Genomic DNA, 20375 nt, shown 5'->3' on the forward strand with positions numbered 1-20375 from the left:
CAAACCCAAATCAATTGTGACACTAGCATAAATTGAGATAGATAGACTTAGAACCCAAAGCACACCGTCCCATGGATCGACCTCGACTTACCACTAACTAGTTGTTTGTTGAGAATTATAAATGTGTTTGATTGGATGTGACCCGACGACACCACCCATCACTTACACCACCAATTACTATCTTTAATGCATGGCACTCTCCAATCTGGTCACTCTGGTATAGAAGCCACCTACCAAAGACTCAAGTAGAAATTCTACTGGAAGGGAATAAAATCTGATGTGCAAAAATAAATACATTCAGAAATGTCAGGTGTGCCAAAAATACAAGTATGAGATAGTTGCTTCACCAGGGAAATTGCAACCTCTCCCTATACCTGAATCTGTTTGGACAGATATCAGTATGAATTTTGTAGAAGGTCTGCCAAAGTCTATGGGCATGAACTCCATAATGGTTATAATCGACAGGCTGAGCAAGTGTGGACATTTTGTTTCCCTAGGAAAGATTCTTTTCGAATTGTCATGACATTAGTAGCTCATTTTGATTATGAGTTACATCAGATAGATGTGAAAACGGCATTTCTCAATGGTGATTTAGAAGGAGAGGTTTATATGAAACAACCTGAAGGATTCTTCTCTAAAGATGGTGAACATTTGGTTTGTAAGCTGAATAAGTCCATATACGGTTTAAAACAAGCTTGCTGCCAATGGTATAAGAAATTCCATGAAGTTATTTCATCATTTGGTTTCGAAGAAAATATAAAGGATCAATATATATATCTTAAGGTCAGTGGAAGTAAAGTTTGTTTTCTGGTGTTATATGTGGATGATATTTTACTAGCAAACAATGATAAAGGGTTGCTACATGAGGTGAAAAAATTCATTTCAAGTAATTTTGATATGAAGGATATGGGTGAGACATCTTATCTCATTGGCATTAAGTTCCATAGAGATAGATCTCGAGGCATTTTGGGATTGTTTCAAGAGGCCTATATCAATAAAGTACTTGAAAGATTCAAGATTCAAGATTGTTCACCAAATGTATTACCAATTGTGAAGGGTGACCGGTTCTGCTTGGACCAGTGCCCCAGGAATGACATTGAAAGAAAATAAATGAAGAATATTTCATATGCTTCAGCTGTTGGTAGCATTATGTATGCTCAGGTCTGTAATAGACCTGGCATTGCATATGCGGGTGAAGTGTTAGGAAGATATCAAAGTAACCCATGTCTTGATCACTGGAAGGCTGCAAATAAAGTGTTGGGATACCTTCAAGGTACCAAGAATTACATGCTTATGTATAGACGGATTGAGAATCGTGAAGTGGTAGGTTACTCTGACTACGCTGGTTGCATAGATTCACGTAAATCAACATCATGATATGTGTTTATTATGCTACCTGATAGGGCTGTGTCATGGAGGAGTATGAAGCAAACCTTGACGACTACTTCTACTATCGAGGCTGAGTTCCTATCTTGTTTTGAGGCTACCTCACATGGTGTCTGGTTAAAAAATTTCATATCTGCGCTCAGAGTTATTAACTCTATTTGTAGGCCGCTAAGAATGTATTGTGATAATTTAGGAGCTGTGTGTATGGCTAAGAATAATAAAAGTGGAAGTCGTAGTAAACACATCGACATAAAGTATCTAGCCATAAAAGAGCGTGTTCAAAAAAAGAAAGTGATCATTGAACACATAAGTACAGAGTTGATGATTGCAGATCCCTTGACTAAAGGCATGTCAATTAAGACTTTCAAGGATCATGTAGTGAGAATGAGACTTGGTTCCATTATGTAGTACATTTATTAAAAAAAAAATTTGTATGAAACCTTTATTATGATTGAATATTTTCTCATTTGAATTCATGCGCATATTTATTAAAGTATATTGAGAAATATCATTTTGTTTGAACCTTGAATAAACACGGGGTTTACTCATTAAGTCAAATGTGTGTGGTGTGAGTGACTAGATATATTGTGATACATGGAAGATTAATTCTCGCACTAAGAGAATTTGTCGCCATGATCCATATGTTGTGTCTCTTGTTAAATGGACCAAGTGGGAGAACTCCAACTGTAAGTTTTATAGTCTAAATTAACATGTTTTAGTCTCATAATGAACATGTATAAACTGAATGCGGAAGCGATAAAAGAGATTGATTACTTACCTTCGGTCATTGCTTGAAATATTGTTCCTCCTTAATGAATAACCCAAATTTTTAATCCCTAGATCTGACTTGATTTCCAAACCCCTCAGCCTCATAATTTAGATGATGTATTTTCTTAATGAGGTAGGCTTGATGAACCTTTATATAGCCTCTTGCTATCAAAGAGTCAACCAAACAATTTTCTAAATTGAGAGTGATAAATTATGAGAGATAATATTGGGAACAGATTCCTAGGTATATCCCACCACATAATGGATCAACTTAATTTACATAAAATAACTTTATTAAATATTATTGTAATACTTATTTATTTTTATGAAATATCTTACAACTAATATTTACTCAGTTATTGGTGATATTTTCTCATTATGTTCCGTCATTTAATTCTATTATTAGTTTAGATGGCCGTATACCAATATGGCTTTGTCTTATTCCTTATCATTTTCTTCTTAAATGAAAAATAAACAATAAATTAAAAAAAAATATACTAACAAGTCCAAAGATACGGAGTATTATAATATACCGATAAAAACTCGCAATTGGCTCACATTTATGTCAAGCTCACTCGGTTAGACCGAGCCCAAGCCGAGTCTTGACCAAACCGTTTTAGAGCTCGACAAACCGACTCAGATCATTAATCCGATCCTACCAAGTACTATTACCAAGTACTTGATCATTAAAGAAAACTAAACTAATCTTTCGCACAACACCTAACCCTTTTGTCATAGTCTTTACTCTTCTTACCTTACTAATTGCTAAAAATGCTCTGTTACTAAAATCATAACCACAACACATTTGGTCATGCTTTGTTATCATCCATTCGACACGAAAAGGTAAAAGACGTCAAGACGATGACTGATTCTTCTTCGAAACTGTTTACACTAGTAGAGGTTTCGAGCCACAACTCTCGCGGAGACTGTTGGATCATTATCCATTCCAAGGTTACTGACGGAATTAGTTGCTACTATATCGTCGTGTCATTTACGTTTGTTTTATGTACGTATGTTTTATGTTTACGTTGTTTTTGCATAGGTTTACGATGTGACGAAATTCTTGGAAGAGCATCCAGGTGGTGAAGATGTCTTGCTAGCATCTACAGGTACATTGTTTTTGTTGTAACATTTGCTAATTTAAGCCAAAAGCATGTTTTTCTCGTTTCAAATAGCCGGGTTTGATACTTGCAGTCGGATCATGACATGGGTCGTAATGATTTGAGAAAAAAAAAAAGTGTCGAGTTTGAAACTCGTGACCAAGGGGGTATGGTCACTCAAACTTTGTTCAGTCAAATTTTAAAATACAAAAACTCTTAGCCACTAATTCCAAACTCGACAAATTCCTCTTTTTTCAAATCGTAGTACTAGTTATCTGAAAGATGATCGCTTTGAAAAAAAAAATCGCCATTTTCTGAGCTCCTAAACACGAGTTATGACTATTTAAAGTTTTCCGGCTGATAAGTGTCAAATCTCAGAAATACCATGTAAATTTTCCGCAAAAAAATTATCCTGTTCGGCCGAAAACATAGAGGTCCACAAAATAGTAATATCCAACATTATGCCACTCACCTGCACGACTGCACCCAAACACTTGTATACAAAAGAAGGTCTTGTAACTAAGAGGTTTTGTCTCAGAATCTCTTACCCTGCAATGTCTATGCTATAGGAAAGGTCGCGACTAAAGACTTTGAGGATATCGGTCACACTGACAACGCGAAAGCTTTGATGAACAAGTACTACTTGGGAGACATAGACGAAGCCACCGTCCCTGCCAAGGAGATAAACATTCCGCCCAAACAACCCAAATACAATCAGGATAGGATCTCAACCGCTCTGATCAGACTGTTCCGGTTCCTGTTACATTTGTTTGTTTTGGCTTTGGCTTTGGCTTCTGCTGTTCGTTCGTACAGCTAATCGTCCTACATTTGGAGTCTTTACGTTTCCTGCAGCGTTCATAGTTGATGCTGTTTCTGCGGAAAATTCGGATCATTTTCTTTTCTCAGAATACAAACTTCCAACATTTCAGAATTCTATGATTTTCTGATGTGCGTAGTATATCATTCTCACTTTCCGAGATAATCTATGGATTTCCAGTTTCACAAAAAAAATGTATTGCCAGGAAACTCGTAGTTTGAAAAACATGAAGAGTCAAGTGTCAGCGGTAATGTCTCGAATTATGAGACGACAATATAAGTCTTAAACTTAAAACAAGTAAAGTATGGTAGATGTGACAAAAGGCAGATGCGGGAAACGAACAAAAGGTTTAGAGAATTACTATCTACCTTCTCTGTTCTACCTTCTCTTCTCACAGCCGATTAAAATATCCTTTCTTTTGTTTTGTTCACTTGCTTTTCGACCCCACACCGTATAAACTAAAAATTAATCAATTGTGAGGGGAAAAGGGAGAAGGTAGAAGAGGTGGTGGGAAGGAGAAGGTCCATAGCACCCCTCAAAGGTTTATCCTATATATGCAAGTCCACACATTTGACCCGTTTTCATCTTAAGACGGACGGATACCGTCATCCTGAAAAAGACTTGCTGAAAGAAACATAGATGGTAATAGAGACAAACTGACAAAGTCAGAAAGACACAAGTGAAACACAGATATAGAACAAAGACTGCCGTTTTACAAAAATTCATGTGTGTACAATCTTAATGAAAGCACTCTCAATGATCAACAATGTCTATATAAATGAGGACCACCATTGATGTTGAAAGGGTAAAAAGCTTCAGCTTATCTTCATGGTGCAACTATCCATGTGTTGTACAATTATTACCTTCAGCATTGGATCCACTTTTAATCCACAAATGGAAGCTAAAGAGACACAGAGGCTCAAACAAGGCCTCCGATTCCGACCTTTCATCTCGGCTTATATTCTTCACATCGTCATTAATTACTCGATGCAAAAACTTACTGTATGAAGAATACACAAGGATTTGGGACCGTCTCATATAATAGTCATTGTATCAGTACGACATTACCTTTGTGCCTTTAGAGAGGCTCTCGTCCCGAGCAACATCGGGGTGGAGACACAACCTTTCCACCAATAAGATAGAGGGTTACTCAATGCAAAAATTCATATGAGACGGTTTTACATATACAAAAACAACCCATTAACGAGGAATACACAAGTATTACACGAAGAATACACACAGATTTGGGACCGTCTCATATACTCACTGTATCATTACCTTTGTGCCTTTAGAGAGGCTCTTATCCCGAGCAACATCGGGGTGGACACACTACCTTTCCACCAATAAGATAGAGGGTTACCCAATGCAAACATTTATATGAGACGGTTTCACATATATGAAAACAACCCATTAACCCCATAATTGAATGAGGAATACACAAGGATTACATGAATAATACACAAGATTTGGGACCGTCTCATATAATACTCACTCAATCATTACCTTGTGCCTTTAGAGAGGCTTGCATCCCAAGCAAAATCGGGTTGGACACAAGCAACCTTCCCACCAAATAAGAGAGACATTGTGAATGAACAAAGATCCGGAATTTGAAAGAGAAAAAAGGTAGCATTTTATTACCATTCTTTTACAAGCCACATAAAGTACAAGTATAGGCAAGAGAGAAAGAGCAGACCATATGAAATAGAAAGACAACACCTAAAGTTAATTCATGTACCCTTTGATTCATCTAACTAAATGACAGCTAGGATCCCAAAACTAACCTTTTGTCTATGCTTCCCTTTTTCACATGATAAGTTAGACAGAGAACTTTGGTTAGTATTCGCTACGTCTCTAGGTCACTTAGTATATAACATACCATCAGTCTGCACATATCTGAAAACCTAATCAAATTGCTTTACAAATGCTAAACAGCAATGGAGAATTTAAATCCATTACCGTCCCTAGTTCACCATACAGCATATGTATCGAGCACTCTCTATGGCTACGCTAAGTGAAAAAAAGTCAGCTGCGGAGTCACAGAGAGTGAAGTCAATGCCCTAAGTTGCCCTAGGGCTTCAGCTTTAGCCATTCGTAGCGTCCAGGTAGGGGCTTATCATTAGTTGGATCAAAGTTGTACCTGCAAAAGTTATGCACCATTGTTAAACAATTTGCTATAGCACTAATGAATACCCGTTTCAACACCCGACACTAAATCATGTATCTAGCATATTGATACTTCTAAGTTCCAACCAAATCTTGGTAACAACAACAAAGCTTAAATCCCAAAATAATTAGGGGCCAACTAAGATAAATCGTCATTTTCAAACATCAACCATAAAATCATCATAGCAGACTCTTCATTATGAGAAAAATGTTTCTGACTTACTTCTGAACAAATTCTTTTTGCTGCTGTTCTTCAGCATTAGCAAAAAACTCCTCCATTTCATGTGATGTGGGTATGCTCCTTTGTGTTGAGTTTCGCGATCGACGTACAGCCTGAGCTGAGCAGGTAGGCCGAGTAGTAGAACCAGGTGTGTTGATTGCATCCGGATCTCGTATCATATTGCTGGGAGTACTCTCCCTGGTGCTTCTGCAGCAGACAACAACGTGGAATCCCAATTTAGATCAAAGACTCAATTTTACCACGAGTAGTCGAGTACTAAACAACCAGTCACCCTTAGCTACTCAACCCAAACTACTCCGTATATCATTACACAACTACACAGCTAAATACCCTCAAAATAAACACTCAAAAGTTAATGAGGTGCCTATTCCTATAAACTTACGCATTTTTTATTTTCCTATTATTATACAGCATTACGTTCCCAGGAAAAATAAATAATGAAAGCAAATTATATCTTCAACTCACAACCAAATTTGACCAGCATAACGGCCCAAACGGTCAAACGTTGCCAAGACAGCAAAATAATCAGTTAATAACTAATCCTCCGTCTCAGTCATTTGTTTAACTTTTTTTTTTCCAAAATCCCCGCGCACATGAAAAGTAAAGGCAAACAAACGACTGCTAGTAAAGGTAAACAAATAACTGGGACGGACGGAGTAACTATTAGTACTATCGACTTAATCAAGTGAACCGAAAAAGCAAAGAAAGTAAACAAAATTATTCAAGGAAATGGGTAGCAGTCATACACTCATATTGCATGTCTCATATAAAGAAATGTTCACTTAGTTCCAAATGCGTGCCCTAAGCGCACACGTTAGAAAAACCGATAATTCAAATCACAGAAAAAACCACAATTACTGACAATATGTTGATCGATTGATAACTCTTAAAATACTGAAATAAATACAGAAAAACAAATAAGAATCAAACTAAAGAAAGAAATAACCTTTCTTTATAGTCAGAATCCAAGACATTTTCGCCGAAACAAGCAATATCAAATTCATCACCATGGTTACGATTAACATTATCTTTGACGGACTGAGCTGAAAAAGAAGCCAATTTCTCATCAGAATTAGGCGAATCAACACCAACCCTAACCCTAACCCTAGAATTAGGGCTATTAGAAGAATTACGCAAATTAGGGTTTCCAATCGAATTGGGGGTTCGACAAATACTCGATTTCCTCGATCTCGGCGGCTTGAGTCGTAACAAACGGCGATTTCTGAGCTGTAAATACCCAAAAGAAGACGAACTAACAGTATTCGAAGATGGCGATTTCTGGGTTTGAAGAGCTAGGGTTTTCGCTCGAGTTCGGACACCAAGAGGGGTAGGAATGTCGATTAAATTAAGGGGTATTTCTGGGTTATTGTTTGATTTTGATTTCTTCATGTATTTCCCCATTGATTTGAGAAATTGATTGAATTTTACAGAGTTCTTTTTGCTCTGTTTCAATTGGGGATTTGATTGATTGAAGTAATTGGGGAAATTAGGGTTAACATAGATCAAAGTAAGGAAATGGGTAATTTGTAAATGATGTAAAAACAGAGAAAATTAAGGAATTTGAGTGAAAAATCGGGATTAAACAGAGGAATTTGGGGAAGAAGATGAAGGAAGAAAGGAAGGTGGTTAGAAAGTGAGTGAGAGAGAAGTGAGAAAGGGGGAAAGATAAAGGTCGTTTTGCCGTTGTTGGTTAGAAATAGTGAAAACAAAAAAATTAAATAAAAGGCATTTTTTTAGTGAATTTTTAAAAAAGTAAAAAAAAAAATAGGAAAAAAAAAAGAAAGAAAGAAATAATTACTCAAAGATTATTTATTGAAAACTAAATTTGTTAGGATGTAAGAAATTGTTTAGTTGTTTAGGATATACTATGAGTTAATTATTAAGTCAATTATTGGTGGATATTAGGTTTACGTTTGTGTGAAAGCGGTTTGGTATGAGATTACAGTTTGTTGAATTACAGTTAATAGACTATATAATCAGTTGTAGTACAACAGACGGTATAGAATCTGAGCTGGGGGTATCGGTTTGGAATGAGCTAAACCCATACAATCAGTTTCCGAGTTTTGTTATAAATAATCTGAGTTTATAAAGTTTCTAAACTCTCTCACTTTAAGTATAAGAAAAATAAACTTTAAGAAAGTTAAAAAAAATACACATAAGTTCAGTTAAATATATGTTGATTGTACGATGCTAATATACATCTGATTGTAGGATAATATTTGTGTCAGCTTTGGTAAAAGATGGTGATTTATTTGGTATAAGTAGTTTTGCTTAGTGAATAATCACTTGATGAAAACTGAAAAGATAGTGAATAAGTAGTTTTGTTTAGTGAATGTTTACTTGGTGAAAACTGAAAAGATAGTGAATACGTAATCACTTGTCACAAAAAGAAAAAAAGAAATTTGTTCAAAGGTTTACATAAATAAGAACTTTATTTTGAAATGAGGGAATACTCGTTCAGGTACCCTTGTTAATAGTTTATGTTGGTTCTACTTAGTTTTATTGAAGAATGGTGTCACACTATGTACTAATATTGAATACGATAATATTTTATGGGTAAAATCAAACTAAGAAAGGGCATATGTACATACGAGTACTTTTTAAGCAGTCACGATCATTTATTTATATTTAGTTTTAGCAAAGAGACTATGGATAGATGAGAGTTAATTATATTTATTGCTAGTTGATAACAAGTGAACTTATTAAAAACAAATAGAGTTCATATTATAGATATAAGTTAGTTAAGGCACTAACTAACTACTTTGTAACTAACCTAGCCAGCTAATTCTGTTAGAACTAACCATAGTTAGTTGGAGTTAGTTAGGTGAAAGAAGGTCGGTGATCTCACTGTAAAAATATAAGAACATCATGTATTTCTGAGGTATCTTTGAATAATATAATTCACTGATTCTATTCTCTCTATCTTCTTATCTTCTACAATTCTTACATCAATCTTAATCATACAATTGATCAATCTTAATCATTAGAGTTGGGTTTTAATATGGTATCATTCGTCAGCTATATGATTCTGGTGATTTGATCTATTCCTTGCTTGAATATTACAAGGATAGAGGTATCATTTCTATCGCTTCCGCAACAATCTTCATTTTCTTGATCTGTTATTCTGTTCCTTTTCTCTTCAAATATATCATTTTCTTTCAATCTTTTGTTGCCATTTCTTCATCATGCCTGAAAACGAGACTTCATCAAACACAAATTACGATTACTATGATGACCCACTCTTCCTATCTCAGTCTGATCAACCAAATGCATCTCTCACTACTTTTCCTTTTGATGGTCATGATTTTATGGGATGGAAAAGGGAGGTGCTTATGAGTTTGGCTGCAAAAAATAAATTTGGTTTTATAGATGGGTCTGTGCTAAAGCCTCCTGTAACAGATAAAAGACACAATCAATGGATAAGGTGTGATTTTATGGTTATGCGTTGGGTGTCTAATTCTTTAGAGAAGCCATTAAAGGAGAGCTTGAAGTATGTTCGATCTTCTAAAGAACTATGGTCAGAATTGTTAGAGAGGTATGGTCAGGCAAACGCACTTGAGATCTATCAGTTAACTAAGGAACTGGGTGCTGTAGTACAGGACAACTTGTCTCTAGTTGAGTATTATGGTAAGCTCAAGAATTTGTGGGAAACTTTGGATTGTTTGGATCCATGCCTGTTTGTTCCTGTGGCAAGATAGATCTTTGCACGTGTACCCTGATGAGAAGAATGGCGGACAGGGATAACAATGCTAAGTTGATTCAATTTCTCATGAATCTAAATTCTGGTTATGATGGGATACGCACACAAATTCTTTCCATGGATCATCTCCCCTCCATTGGTAAAGTTCTTGGTCTTTTACAAAAGATAGAGCGTCAAAAACAAATCACTTATGCTATGGGTTCTTTGAATGAAGCAAATGCATACGCAAGTTACAAGAATACTGATCATAAGAAAGGGGGTTATCAGAGTGTCAAGACTTCAGAAATTGCAACTAAACACTGTGATAATTGCAACAGAGATGGTCATACCAGGGAAACTTGTTTTGGCTTGGTCAAGTGTCCCCATTGCCAAAAGACGGGTCATAATCCAGTAAACTATTTTGTGATTAAGGGTTTTCCTGGAGATAAAGGGAAAGGCAAGGCCAAAGTTGGTTCTGGTTATCCAAAGAGAGGAGCTCATGCTGCTGATCTTTTACTTGATTCTCCCTTGGATGAAGATCCTATTTCTGAGGTGGATCGTACAGGTTGCAGTGCTAATTCCAGTTCTTTACTGACCGCAGATATGCTAGATGGTCTAGTTACTTCTGTTGTAGATCAGGTTCTGAAAAGAATTTCTGATCGACAACCTCATGTTTCATCTGCTAATTTTGCAGGTAAGTTTTCTCCACTATCTTATGCATTCACTGCTAATAAATCAGGTTATATGCATGATTGGATTGTGGATACTGGAGCATCAGATCATATGACACATGATCTTAATATTTTGACTGATGTTAAAGTGTTTAAGAAACCTATAAGAGTAGGTTTGCCTGGTGGTAGTGTTAAGCTAGTGCACAAATTAGGATCTGTTGCATTGACTGATAATCTAAAGCTGTTCAATGTTTTTTTTATCCCTGATTTCAAGCAAAATCTTTTGTCAGTTGGAAAATTACTTGACCATAATCGTTTAACTGTTGTTTTTACTGCCTCTGGTTGTGAATTTCAGGACCTTTCAAATAAGCTAGTTATTGCAAGGGGAACCAGGATGGAAGATTTATACAGATTTAATAGGAAATTGCAAACTGTGGGTGTTAATCAATCTGTTGGTTTAGTTAAAGCATTAGTTCATAATAAATTTCAGAATTCCAATAGAAATAGCTTGTTAAGCACATTTACTTTTCATAATTTTGCTTCCTATGCATCCTCAAAAGCTTTAGATTTGTTTCATGTAAGGTTAGGGCACATGTTTGTTGAGAAATTGAAATATGTACCTGACTTTCAGAGTATAATAAAAAGAGATTTTACTTGCAATACTTGTATCTATGCTAAACATCACAGATTACCTTTTCCTGCTAGTTCAAGTAGAGCTACTAGATGCTTTGAGTTAATTCATTTGGATGTATGGGGTCCTTACAGGACACCCTCTATGACAGGGGCTAAGTCTTTTCTTACTATTTTAGATGATTACTCACGTAATACATGGACTATTCTTTTTCAAAACAAAGATCAAGTTGCAAATTTGATAAAAGATTACATTTTATATGTTGAAAATCAGTTTGACAGCAAGATTAAGATAGTTAGATCAGACAATGGTACTGAATTTCTGCAGCAACATTGTGATTCTTTATTTAAATCTAGAGGAATTTTGCATCAAACAAGTATAGTAGGCACCCCTCAACAAAATGGGAGAGTTGAACGTAAGCATAGACATTTGTTGGAGACTGCTAGGGCTCTTAGATTACATGCTAATTTGCCCATTAAGTTTTGGGGAGACTGCCTTCTTACAGCTACACATCTAATTAACTTGATGCCATCTTCTGCTATTCAAAACAAGATACCTTATGAATTGCTTTTTGGGGAGAAACCATCTTATGATACTTTGAGAGTTTTTTGTTGTAGTTGTTTTGCTACAATGCCACCTACTTTTAGTGATAAGTTTGGTTCAAGGGCAAGGCATTGTATTTTTATTGGATATCCACATAGGCAAAAAGGTTATAGATTGTATGATTTGGTGTTACATAAGGTTTTTGTCAGCAGAGATGTAAGGTTTCAAGAGAATGTTTTTCCTTTTAAGAAAGAAAGGAGTTATGATAACTTGGATATCACAACCACTGAGTTAGTGAATCCTGCCACTTCTTCAATTATTATTAATTCTCAAGAGCCAGTCAACAATTCACAAGGTCAGGACATTGGGGTCCAAACCAGTACAAGTACTCCTGATTCAGTTGAAGTTGCAGCAGATATACAGGTTGTTGAGCCTGTCAGAAGGTCATCAAGATCCAGACAAATTTCCTCTTCTTTACAAGATTATCACTACCAGTTACCTGGCAAGGGGTTGTCTTCAGCAAATGCATCCCTTGCTGCAGCATTCCAGGCAACTGTTTTACCTGCTTTGGGAGGTTATGATCCTGAGTATGCTGGGTCTCTTGCTAGTGTTATGCAAGAGCATGAGCCCTATTCCTACTGTCAAGCAAAGACTGATGAAAGATGGGTCAAAGCTATGCAAAAGGAAGTTCAGGCTCTAGAAGATAATCACACTTGGGAGGTTGTTTCCTTGCCACCAGGCCACAAACCCATTGGATCCAAATGGGTGTATAAAATTAAGTATCAACCTGATGGTACAGTTGAGAGGTTTAAAGCTAGGTTGGTAGCCAAGGGGTTCAACCAAGTTAAAGATAAAGATTATAAACATACATTCTCCCCAGTTGCTAATAAGTTCACTACTGTTAGGGCTCTACTAGCAGTGGCAGCAGTAAGAGATTGGCCATTATTCCAGTTAGATATCAATACTGCCTTCTTACATGACTTTATTGACGAAGATGTATATATGAAACCACCTGAGGGTTATGAAATAGAACCTGGCAAAGTCTGTAAGCTTAGAAGGTCATTGTATGGGTTGAAACAAGCTAGTAGACAATGGAATAAGGAGCTTACAGTATTTCTGAAAGGCTTGGGGTATGTGCAGTCTAGACAAGACTATTCTCTCTTCACAAAAGGAGACCCAAAGACTAAGGATTTTACAGTTCTCTTAGTTTATGTTGATGATATGTTGTTAACTGGTACATCCACTACTGAGATTGATGCAGTCAAGCAACAGCTAGATAAAGCATTCTCCATTAAAGATTTAGGGAAACTGAGGTACTTTCTTGGTCTAGAGATCTCCAGGAACAATGAGGGGATGGTGATAAACCAAAGAAAGTATATCATGGATATTTTAGCAAATTTGCAGATTGAGGATTGCACTACTGTTAAATTTCCTATGCAAAAGGGTCTTAAACTTTCCACTGATCAGGGTGAATTGTTGGAGAATCCTAAGCAGTACAGGCGCCTTGTAGGGAGATTGATATATCTTAATATGACACGGCCAGACATTTCCTACAGTGTTCAGCATTTGAGCCAATTTGTATCTCAACCAAGGGTACCCCATATGCAGGCAGCATTACATGTTGTCAAATATTTAAAGAGCAGCATCAATGCAGGTCTATTCTACAAGTCTAACTCTGATCTTCAGTTAACTGCCTTCAGTGACGCAGATTGGGGTCAATGTCCCTACTCTTGCAGATCTCTTAGTGGTTACTGCATCCTGTTAGGACAGTCCTTGATCTCTTGGAAGACCAAGAAACAAGTGACTGTCAGCAAAAGCACTGCTGAATCAGAGTATCGCAGTTTATCCTATATACAACATCTGAATTGATCTGGTTGGCAGCTGTTCTTAAAGATCTGCATGTTCCTATCACTCATCCAATATCTCTATATTGTGATAACAACGCAGCAATCCATATCACAGAAAATCCAGTTTTCCATGAGAGAACCAAACATTTGAGTATAGACTGCCACTTTGTCAGGGATAAACAACTAGAAGGTTTTCTGATTACTAAGCATATCAGGACTGGCAATCAATTAGCTGATATGATGACAAAACCCTTAGGGGCAGATCATCATTCTTATTTCTCTCATAAGCTTGGACTGATCTTTCAAACCAGTCCAGCTTAAGGGGGGAATATTATAGATATAAGTTAGTTAAGGCACTAACTAACTACTTTGTAACTAACCTAGCCAGCTAATTCTGTTAGAACTAACCATAGTTAGTTGGAGTTAGTTAGGTGAAAGAAGGTCGGTGATCTCACTGTATAAATATAAGAACATCATGTATTTCTGAGGTATCTTTGAATAATATAATTCACTGATTCTATTCTCTCTATCTTCTTATCTTCTACAATTCTTACATCAATCTTAATCATACAATTGATCAATCTTAATCATTAGAGTTGGGTTTTAATAGTTCACTTGTTATCAACCGAGAGCCTAAGCAAACGAATGAAAGTCGAAGAAGAAAACACAAGAAAATAAAGTTGGAGTAAAGTCTGGAGTCTATTATTTATCTAAATTATCTCTTCACCATAATTTTCTTATCTAATTCCAAAATAAACATAATCAATCTTAGTCACATTCACTCAAGTTTTCAGATATTTATCACTTTAATTTGTCACCTTCAATAGAGTGATGTATCATTTGCTTTATGGCAACATAATTACGAGGAGACAAAATGTTATACAAGATGGATTCTAAAGTCTTTATAATAACCAGATTGAAATTGATGTTGCCAAAGGTCATTGATGAAACTCATAGCACTATTTCTTGCTTGTTGATAATACCAACTAATCAAAATCCTAAAATGGTGGTTGAAGTCCAATCAATATTTAATATCTTAATATTTCTCAAGAAAGACTTTATTAGGGCAAAGTTTATGATCAGGTTGAAGTCCAATAACCATTTAAAATAGATTTTATAATCTAACACCATCTTGTAATCTTGTTTGACACGAGAAATATTAGGATAGTAAAAGCTTGGATGCAATAAAGTTGAATATGAGCAAAACTTATGATCAGGTTGGTGAAGTTTTATGTGCCGTATTATGGTTAAATTAGGGCTTATTGATCGGGTCTACAAGGACGGAGTTAAGCATGCACAGACTAACTAGAGCATGACCGGGCGAGCATTTTCGAAATGGAAAATGCACGCGATGCCCTTGAACTTTGATGTTTTGCCCGAAATACCCATTTTTTTTATCCATAAAACTTTAAGATGCTATAACTCGTGTTTACGAGCTCAGAAAGTGACATTTTTTTTTTCAAATTGATTGTCTTTTCGAGAACTACGACTTTGGAATTCGTGACCAAGAGATATGGTCATTCAAAGTTTGTTCGGTAAAAAAAACATTGACGTACAAAAACACCTAATAGCCACGGGATCCAAATACGACAATTATTTTTTTTTTCAAATCGTAGTTCTCGGAAAGATAACCGATTCGAAAAAAAATTATCACTTTCTGAACTCGTAGACACGAGTTATATAGCCTCTTAAAGTTTTGCGGAACAAAAAATTGGGTATTTCGGACAAAATTCGAAACTTCAAGGGCACCGTGTGCATTTTCCCTTTTGAAAATAAAAAATATACCCAATAACATTTTTATAGATGTTTTAATCCTAGGTAGAATTTAATTTGAACCAAAATTCGATTTGAAAGTCTATGATTTAGTTAATCACGAGATGCATCTCTTCAATCACTTTTTCGTTGTTTTTTTTTTTTTTTTTTTTTTTTTTTTTTTTGCTAAATGAAGCGGTAGAGTATAAAATCGATTTTGGAACTTCAACCATCAGCTTAAACTTTTGGTTGAGATGGTCTCTTGATATGGTATTAATGTCAGTATGACTAAAAGAACACAGGTTCAAATATCACCACCGTCACATCTAAAGTGGAATATTTGTATCTGCCGTTGCATCCACACTTCAAATACAAAGAGCATGGAAATTATAATCTTATTTTACGAAAAGTGTTGGATTTATATGATTTGACAATCATTTTAAAGATTGAGCGGTAATTTGCATGAATTTGTAAGCTAAAGTTAGTTATATTATTATGTCAATTTTTTCCCCTATCAGACAACTTAGGAAATTCTAAAATAAAATTGACGAATGTCGTTTCTTTTCGTGAACTAAAATGTCCTGGAAAAATTTATTCCCATGAGAAATGGGATATCGCATATAAGAACTTATGTATTTAATTTTTTTTCCTTTTTACGAAAGGTTGCTTACATATACTTCGTAAACAATATCTACAATCTCATCCATACGAATACAACTTGAAAAAAAATGGTCTTTGTCTAACACTAAAACATAATATGGAAACATTCACGACATTGTTCTTACGATCTTACCAAATCGCAAAAAAAACCAATAATAATAATAAAAAAAAAAAAAAAAAACAAGACTAAGCTTAAATACAAAAATGCAAAAATAAATTAACGAAAAATATTCTACAAGGACGAGCAATAAACGTTGGAAAACAATTGAGCCGTCTCTTGATTTGAATAAATGAAAAAAAATCCCTAGAAAAATTTAACATTATTTTGCTAAAATGTCGTGTTCAACACTTGAAGCCGGGACAAATCGATAAAAAGAGTATAACAGCTAAAGCACCAACAATAGCAAAAACAATCAACTTTATTTTCATGTTTTCTACCCACATTTTACGCTTCATTTTTGTTCCTTGCTTTCTAAAATCCTGTGCCTGGAAATTACATAAAATAATTACGTATTAATTTTGTGATTAATTATTGATAATAAAATAAATAAATATGATTAAAGTAGTACTAATAAAAAGAGCTTAAATTTTCATGTGTTATGGTCAACGGCTTGTAACGACTCATAAGTCATATCGGATTTAAAAAATGTTAAAAGGGATAGAGGGTTGCGAGATGTCATAACTCATAAGCTTGTAACCGTCACAAGCAAGACTTGTTAAAGGAGAGTTACCTGTGAACGAAGGTCTTCTGTCTTGTCTACTAGTAATTCAATTTTTTCTCCACGATCAAGGACCTACAAGTACAATTGTTCAGTAAAACTTAGAGTGCAAATTACTCTTCAAATTAGTTGGCAATAATTTCCTTTTTCGGTACAAACAATCTGATATAAGCGATTTTGATGCTGGGAGATGCAAACATGTAGTATTTTAAATAGGGTAATGTTAAATACAGCCCTTAGGGTTGTATTTAAGCATTTAATATCTTCTATATAAGGTATTAACTTAAGAATTAAGAATTAGATTACACATTACTCAATGCAATTAATATAAATATTAAGGATTTATTTCCTTTTATGGCTCCTTAAATACAGCCCTAAGGACTGTATTTATCATTTCCCTTTTAAATATCATAACTCATAACTTTATCAGCTAAATTTACTTGTATTATTTGTCAATCTCAAAATATTGGTTACGTGGAAAAATCTTTAAATGACAATGGCAATTTTATCAATTCACGAGTAAAATCAAAAAAATACATGCATGCATGCATGATGCATGGGTATACAATTACACCAATATTATGTAGGTAAGGAGTAAGGACCTTACACAAATAATCGTGGTGTAATAGACTAATAGCTAGTCTTTTGCAAGGTAAATTATATTCATATATTCGAGAAATATACAAAGTATTATACAAATGATCAGAGATAAATGATATTGTCGATATCTTAAATTTTATGCCATGATTAAATTTTAAGTTGAAGGATGTTTGGTTGTTTTTTTTTTTTTTTTTTTTTTTTTTTTTTAATGCCTACCTTTTCAATATTTTCCATCATAACACCCTTAACTTCCGATACTTGAGCCTTCACTTTTGCAAGTTTATTGATCTCTTCTGGGTGATCTGCCACATACTGCATATGATCCTTCAATTTTGGCCTAACATGTCACCAAAAAATAATGCATGTTAGGCTAAAAATAATGACTCATCTATAACGTAAGTACGTAACATGCTCGATCTGTCTATTCTTATGTAAGTCGTTCTTATATTTTAAAACGTATCCTTCAATTTCACGTCTCTCAAATTTTGAAGATAATTTATTTGGAATATATGCTTATAAAAGCGTTTTTTTGTTACGAATTTAATAGTAGTATATAAATAAAGAGAAATCGAAAAACGATCGTACCCATATTCTTTGTTTAAGCCTTTAGCTTTAACATTTGCGGCCTTTCCACTACCATATTTCTTACTAAAATCATCCTTTACTCGCTCAAGAAAAGCAATAGGAATTTGCCTGCCTGAAGATTCAACTGCGACTACACAATAGGCTGAAATAGAGATGTTATTTTGTATTAATGTCAACTCAAAATCTTATATAAGACGGTTTTACATATAAAAGACGACTTACATTTTAGTCACTTATACAGTAATTTAGCGTAAAATTGTTCTATAAGTCTTATAATGTTAAAATTTAATTGAAACAAGAAGTCTAATTAACTCAAAAAAAAAAAAAAAAAAAAAAAGTCTAATTGGTAAAACATATCCCTAAACATTTTTAATAGAAACTTAACTAACTTTTTATGTAAACGAGTTATGATATTTGTTAATAGATCTGTTTTATACTTTTTATGTAAGGCGGTCTCACACAAAAATAATCACAAAGAATATGCAATTTATATGATAAGTTCCGTTATCGGGCCTAGGCTACACCCACATGGAGGAGAGAGAGTCAGACTTATAAGTCCAAGGAGGTTCCATTCAAAAATCAATTGACAATGGGTGGAGTAACTCCTTAATTTATATGATAGACAATTTTCTCCTCTTTTTCCAATGTGGAATACTTACATGGGTGAGCTGTATCTTAACATGTGAATCTTTCTTAATAATACAAATTATGTAAATAAATTACATTGTTCTTATATACATAAAAAATGAAAAAATAAAAGGGATACGAAAAACGTACTAAATCCATTTTCGACAAGGTAATTGAACGTGTGACCATCACAATTATAGGTGAATTTGTTGCTGCTAGAAGGTAATTTTTGAAGACATTGTCCCGCAACACTAGTAAAATTACCGGTAAATTCAGTGTACTCAGCAATAATAGTCGTTCCACGGGCAACAAAACTATAAATTAAAGATTGTTGACCCATATTTTAATACAATTTTTGAAAGAAAATCAAAAAATTATGTAAGATAGTTATCATAGGATTTTCGTGATAGAAAATTGTGACCGAAAATTGAATTTGCAAAAGAGAAAAAGAGTATCAAGTTTTTAGCTCTCAATCCTTTAAGTTTGTTCCTTGTTCTTCAAATTTGGTAGATAAATGAATGGTGAAAAATTGAGAGATGTAATTTGTGGTAATTAAATGAGTTTAAGAGAAAATTAAGGATTCTTGATGTTTTTAGGTTTAAAACTCCCCTACTTGCATGGTACCTTGCATGGTAATTGTGAAAAAACTATAAAAGTTGCTTCTATTTCTCACATTGAAAGGCTCATAGTATTACAACATCATTCTTTTTTTAGTTAGTTTTTGAAAATTATCGAAATTAATGTAACTAATTTTGCCACTTGCGCTAGTATTTTATCTTCATTTAGTAGAGTAAGCCTCATGTAAAACAGTTTTATAATAAAATCATATATCAAAGAGTTTGATTTCCTTATCAGAGAAAAACCGTGGTTAGTGAAAATTATTTTAACAAGGTTATTTAGGTAAAACATCACTTTATTTCACGATAACCTTCCTAAAATAACTTCTATTCCATTTAAGGGTAAAACAAACACAAACATACTGTATCAATGTATTTCAGATCCTTTTACAAACAACAAACAAAACACGAAAATTTCAAATAACCAAAACACATTAGTGTTTGGTTTTAGTAAGGACTAATTTTGATCACATTCTAATTTCTCCGTGTTGGAAACATAAGGTCCCTCCAAGTGGGGCCTACCATCCTTAATACATGGAGAAAAGTTGGGAGTGCTGGAGATTGTTGAAAAAGTAGCCGTGTAATGCACAATGTTTTTCAACTTTGTCATGCTCAGCGTGCAGTTGCAAAATGTGCAGTATGCTCAGTTGCAAAATGTGCAGTGTCCGTGAGTACTATAAAAGGCAAGCTTCAGCAAACATAAACAACAACACACATCAATCCCCAGCAAACACATAAACTAGTAAGTGAGAAATAAGAGCCACTTACTAAGAGTGTGAGAGAAAAATACAGAGAGTTTGAGAGTTAGTGTGGTACTGCTCAAATAATCCTGTCAGTACGGTATCCAGTTGGAAAGGCGTAAAATCTCCAACTGAGTCCCACACATTTAGAATATTATTTCTGAGGGTCCGAGTGTTTATCCGGGTAACCAGAATAATATTTGTAATCTCCTAGTGGGTACTAGGAAAG

At 34.7% G+C, this 20375-nt stretch overlaps 6 protein-coding genes across 7 annotated transcripts in view; 3 read left to right on the forward strand and 3 right to left on the reverse strand.

The window, feature by feature from the left end:
* The window catches only part of LOC141642141 (26S proteasome non-ATPase regulatory subunit 1 homolog B-like), a 68284-nt gene extending 59762 nt beyond the window's left edge, over positions 1-8522 (reverse strand). The window contains exon 1 of the mRNA XM_074450835.1: positions 8488-8522. The gene's annotated coding sequence lies outside the window, so the exon portion shown is untranslated. The remainder of the gene's footprint in view (positions 1-8487) is intronic.
* LOC141632901 (secreted RxLR effector protein 161-like) lies at positions 1111-1794 on the forward strand. The gene is made up of 2 exons (XM_074445405.1): positions 1111-1295; positions 1404-1794. The coding sequence occupies exons 1-2, from the start codon at positions 1111-1113 to the stop codon at positions 1792-1794; spliced, it is 576 nt and encodes a 191-aa protein (XP_074301506.1).
* LOC141628053 (cytochrome b5-like) lies at positions 2879-4181 on the forward strand. The gene is made up of 3 exons (XM_074441244.1): positions 2879-3105; positions 3197-3263; positions 3824-4181. Exons 1-3 carry the CDS (start codon positions 3016-3018, stop codon positions 4069-4071), a joined length of 405 nt encoding a protein of 134 aa, XP_074297345.1. The 5' UTR covers positions 2879-3015; the 3' UTR covers positions 4072-4181.
* LOC141642142 (cyclin-dependent kinase inhibitor 4-like) lies at positions 5678-8142 on the reverse strand. 2 transcript variants are annotated; one of them, XM_074450838.1, is made up of 4 exons: positions 7609-8125; positions 7422-7518; positions 6458-6661; positions 5678-6208 (listed from the first exon to the last, which is right to left on the reverse strand). In XM_074450838.1, exons 1-4 carry the CDS (start codon positions 7874-7876, stop codon positions 6139-6141), a joined length of 639 nt encoding a protein of 212 aa, XP_074306939.1. In that variant the 5' UTR covers positions 7877-8125; the 3' UTR covers positions 5678-6138. The 2 variants fall into 2 exon arrangements, with proteins under 2 accessions (XP_074306939.1, XP_074306938.1); XM_074450837.1 differs by having other exon boundaries at positions 7422-8142.
* A 1138-nt stretch (positions 8523-9660) lies between the features above and the next one.
* On the forward strand, positions 9661-10173 carry LOC141632907 (uncharacterized). The gene has a single exon (XM_074445410.1). It carries the CDS (start codon positions 9661-9663, stop codon positions 10171-10173), a length of 513 nt encoding a protein of 170 aa, XP_074301511.1.
* Positions 10174-16452: 6279 nt separating this feature from the next.
* LOC141628060 (putative vesicle-associated membrane protein 726) lies at positions 16453-19288 on the reverse strand. The gene is made up of 5 exons (XM_074441250.1): positions 18940-19288; positions 18163-18304; positions 17794-17914; positions 16990-17052; positions 16453-16744 (listed from the first exon to the last, which is right to left on the reverse strand). Exons 1-5 carry the CDS (start codon positions 19127-19129, stop codon positions 16601-16603), a joined length of 660 nt encoding a protein of 219 aa, XP_074297351.1. The 5' UTR covers positions 19130-19288; the 3' UTR covers positions 16453-16600.
* Between the last annotated feature and the right edge of the window lie 1087 nt (positions 19289-20375).

The sequence above is a fragment of the Silene latifolia genome, chromosome 2 (genome assembly GCF_048544455.1).
Source record: "Silene latifolia isolate original U9 population chromosome 2, ASM4854445v1, whole genome shotgun sequence".
Taxonomy (NCBI): Eukaryota; Viridiplantae; Streptophyta; class Magnoliopsida; order Caryophyllales; family Caryophyllaceae; genus Silene; species Silene latifolia.

Bases quoted from the DNA above. Each gene is read 5' to 3' on its own strand.
- LOC141642142 (XM_074450837.1), bottom strand. From the start codon at position 7,876: ATGGGGAAATACATGAAGAAATCAAAATCAAACAATAACCCAGAAATA. The intron at 6,662-7,421 runs GTTATTTCTTTC...TGTCTGCTGCAG, and splicing joins GATTCTGACTATAAAGAAAG to AAGCACCAGGGAGAGTACTC. The intron at 6,209-6,457 runs GTAAGTCAGAAA...TAACTTTTGCAG, and splicing joins CAAAAAGAATTTGTTCAGAA to GTACAACTTTGATCCAACTA.
- LOC141632907 (XM_074445410.1), top strand. From the start codon at position 9,661: ATGCCTGAAAACGAGACTTCATCAAACACAAATTACGATTACTATGAT.
- LOC141628053 (XM_074441244.1), top strand. From the start codon at position 3,016: ATGACTGATTCTTCTTCGAAACTGTTTACACTAGTAGAGGTTTCGAGC. The intron at 3,106-3,196 runs GTTACTGACGGA...GTTTTTGCATAG, and splicing joins GGATCATTATCCATTCCAAG to GTTTACGATGTGACGAAATT. The intron at 3,264-3,823 runs GTACATTGTTTT...TCTATGCTATAG, and splicing joins TGTCTTGCTAGCATCTACAG to GAAAGGTCGCGACTAAAGAC.
- LOC141632901 (XM_074445405.1), top strand. From the start codon at position 1,111: ATGAAGAATATTTCATATGCTTCAGCTGTTGGTAGCATTATGTATGCT. The intron at 1,296-1,403 runs GTATAGACGGAT...GCTACCTGATAG, and splicing joins ACCAAGAATTACATGCTTAT to GGCTGTGTCATGGAGGAGTA.
- LOC141628060 (XM_074441250.1), bottom strand. From the start codon at position 19,129: ATGGGTCAACAATCTTTAATTTATAGTTTTGTTGCCCGTGGAACGACT. The intron at 18,305-18,939 runs GTACGTTTTTCG...TCTCTATTTCAG, and splicing joins CCTTGTCGAAAATGGATTTA to CCTATTGTGTAGTCGCAGTT. The intron at 17,915-18,162 runs GTACGATCGTTT...GTGACATGTTAG, and splicing joins GGCTTAAACAAAGAATATGG to GCCAAAATTGAAGGATCATA.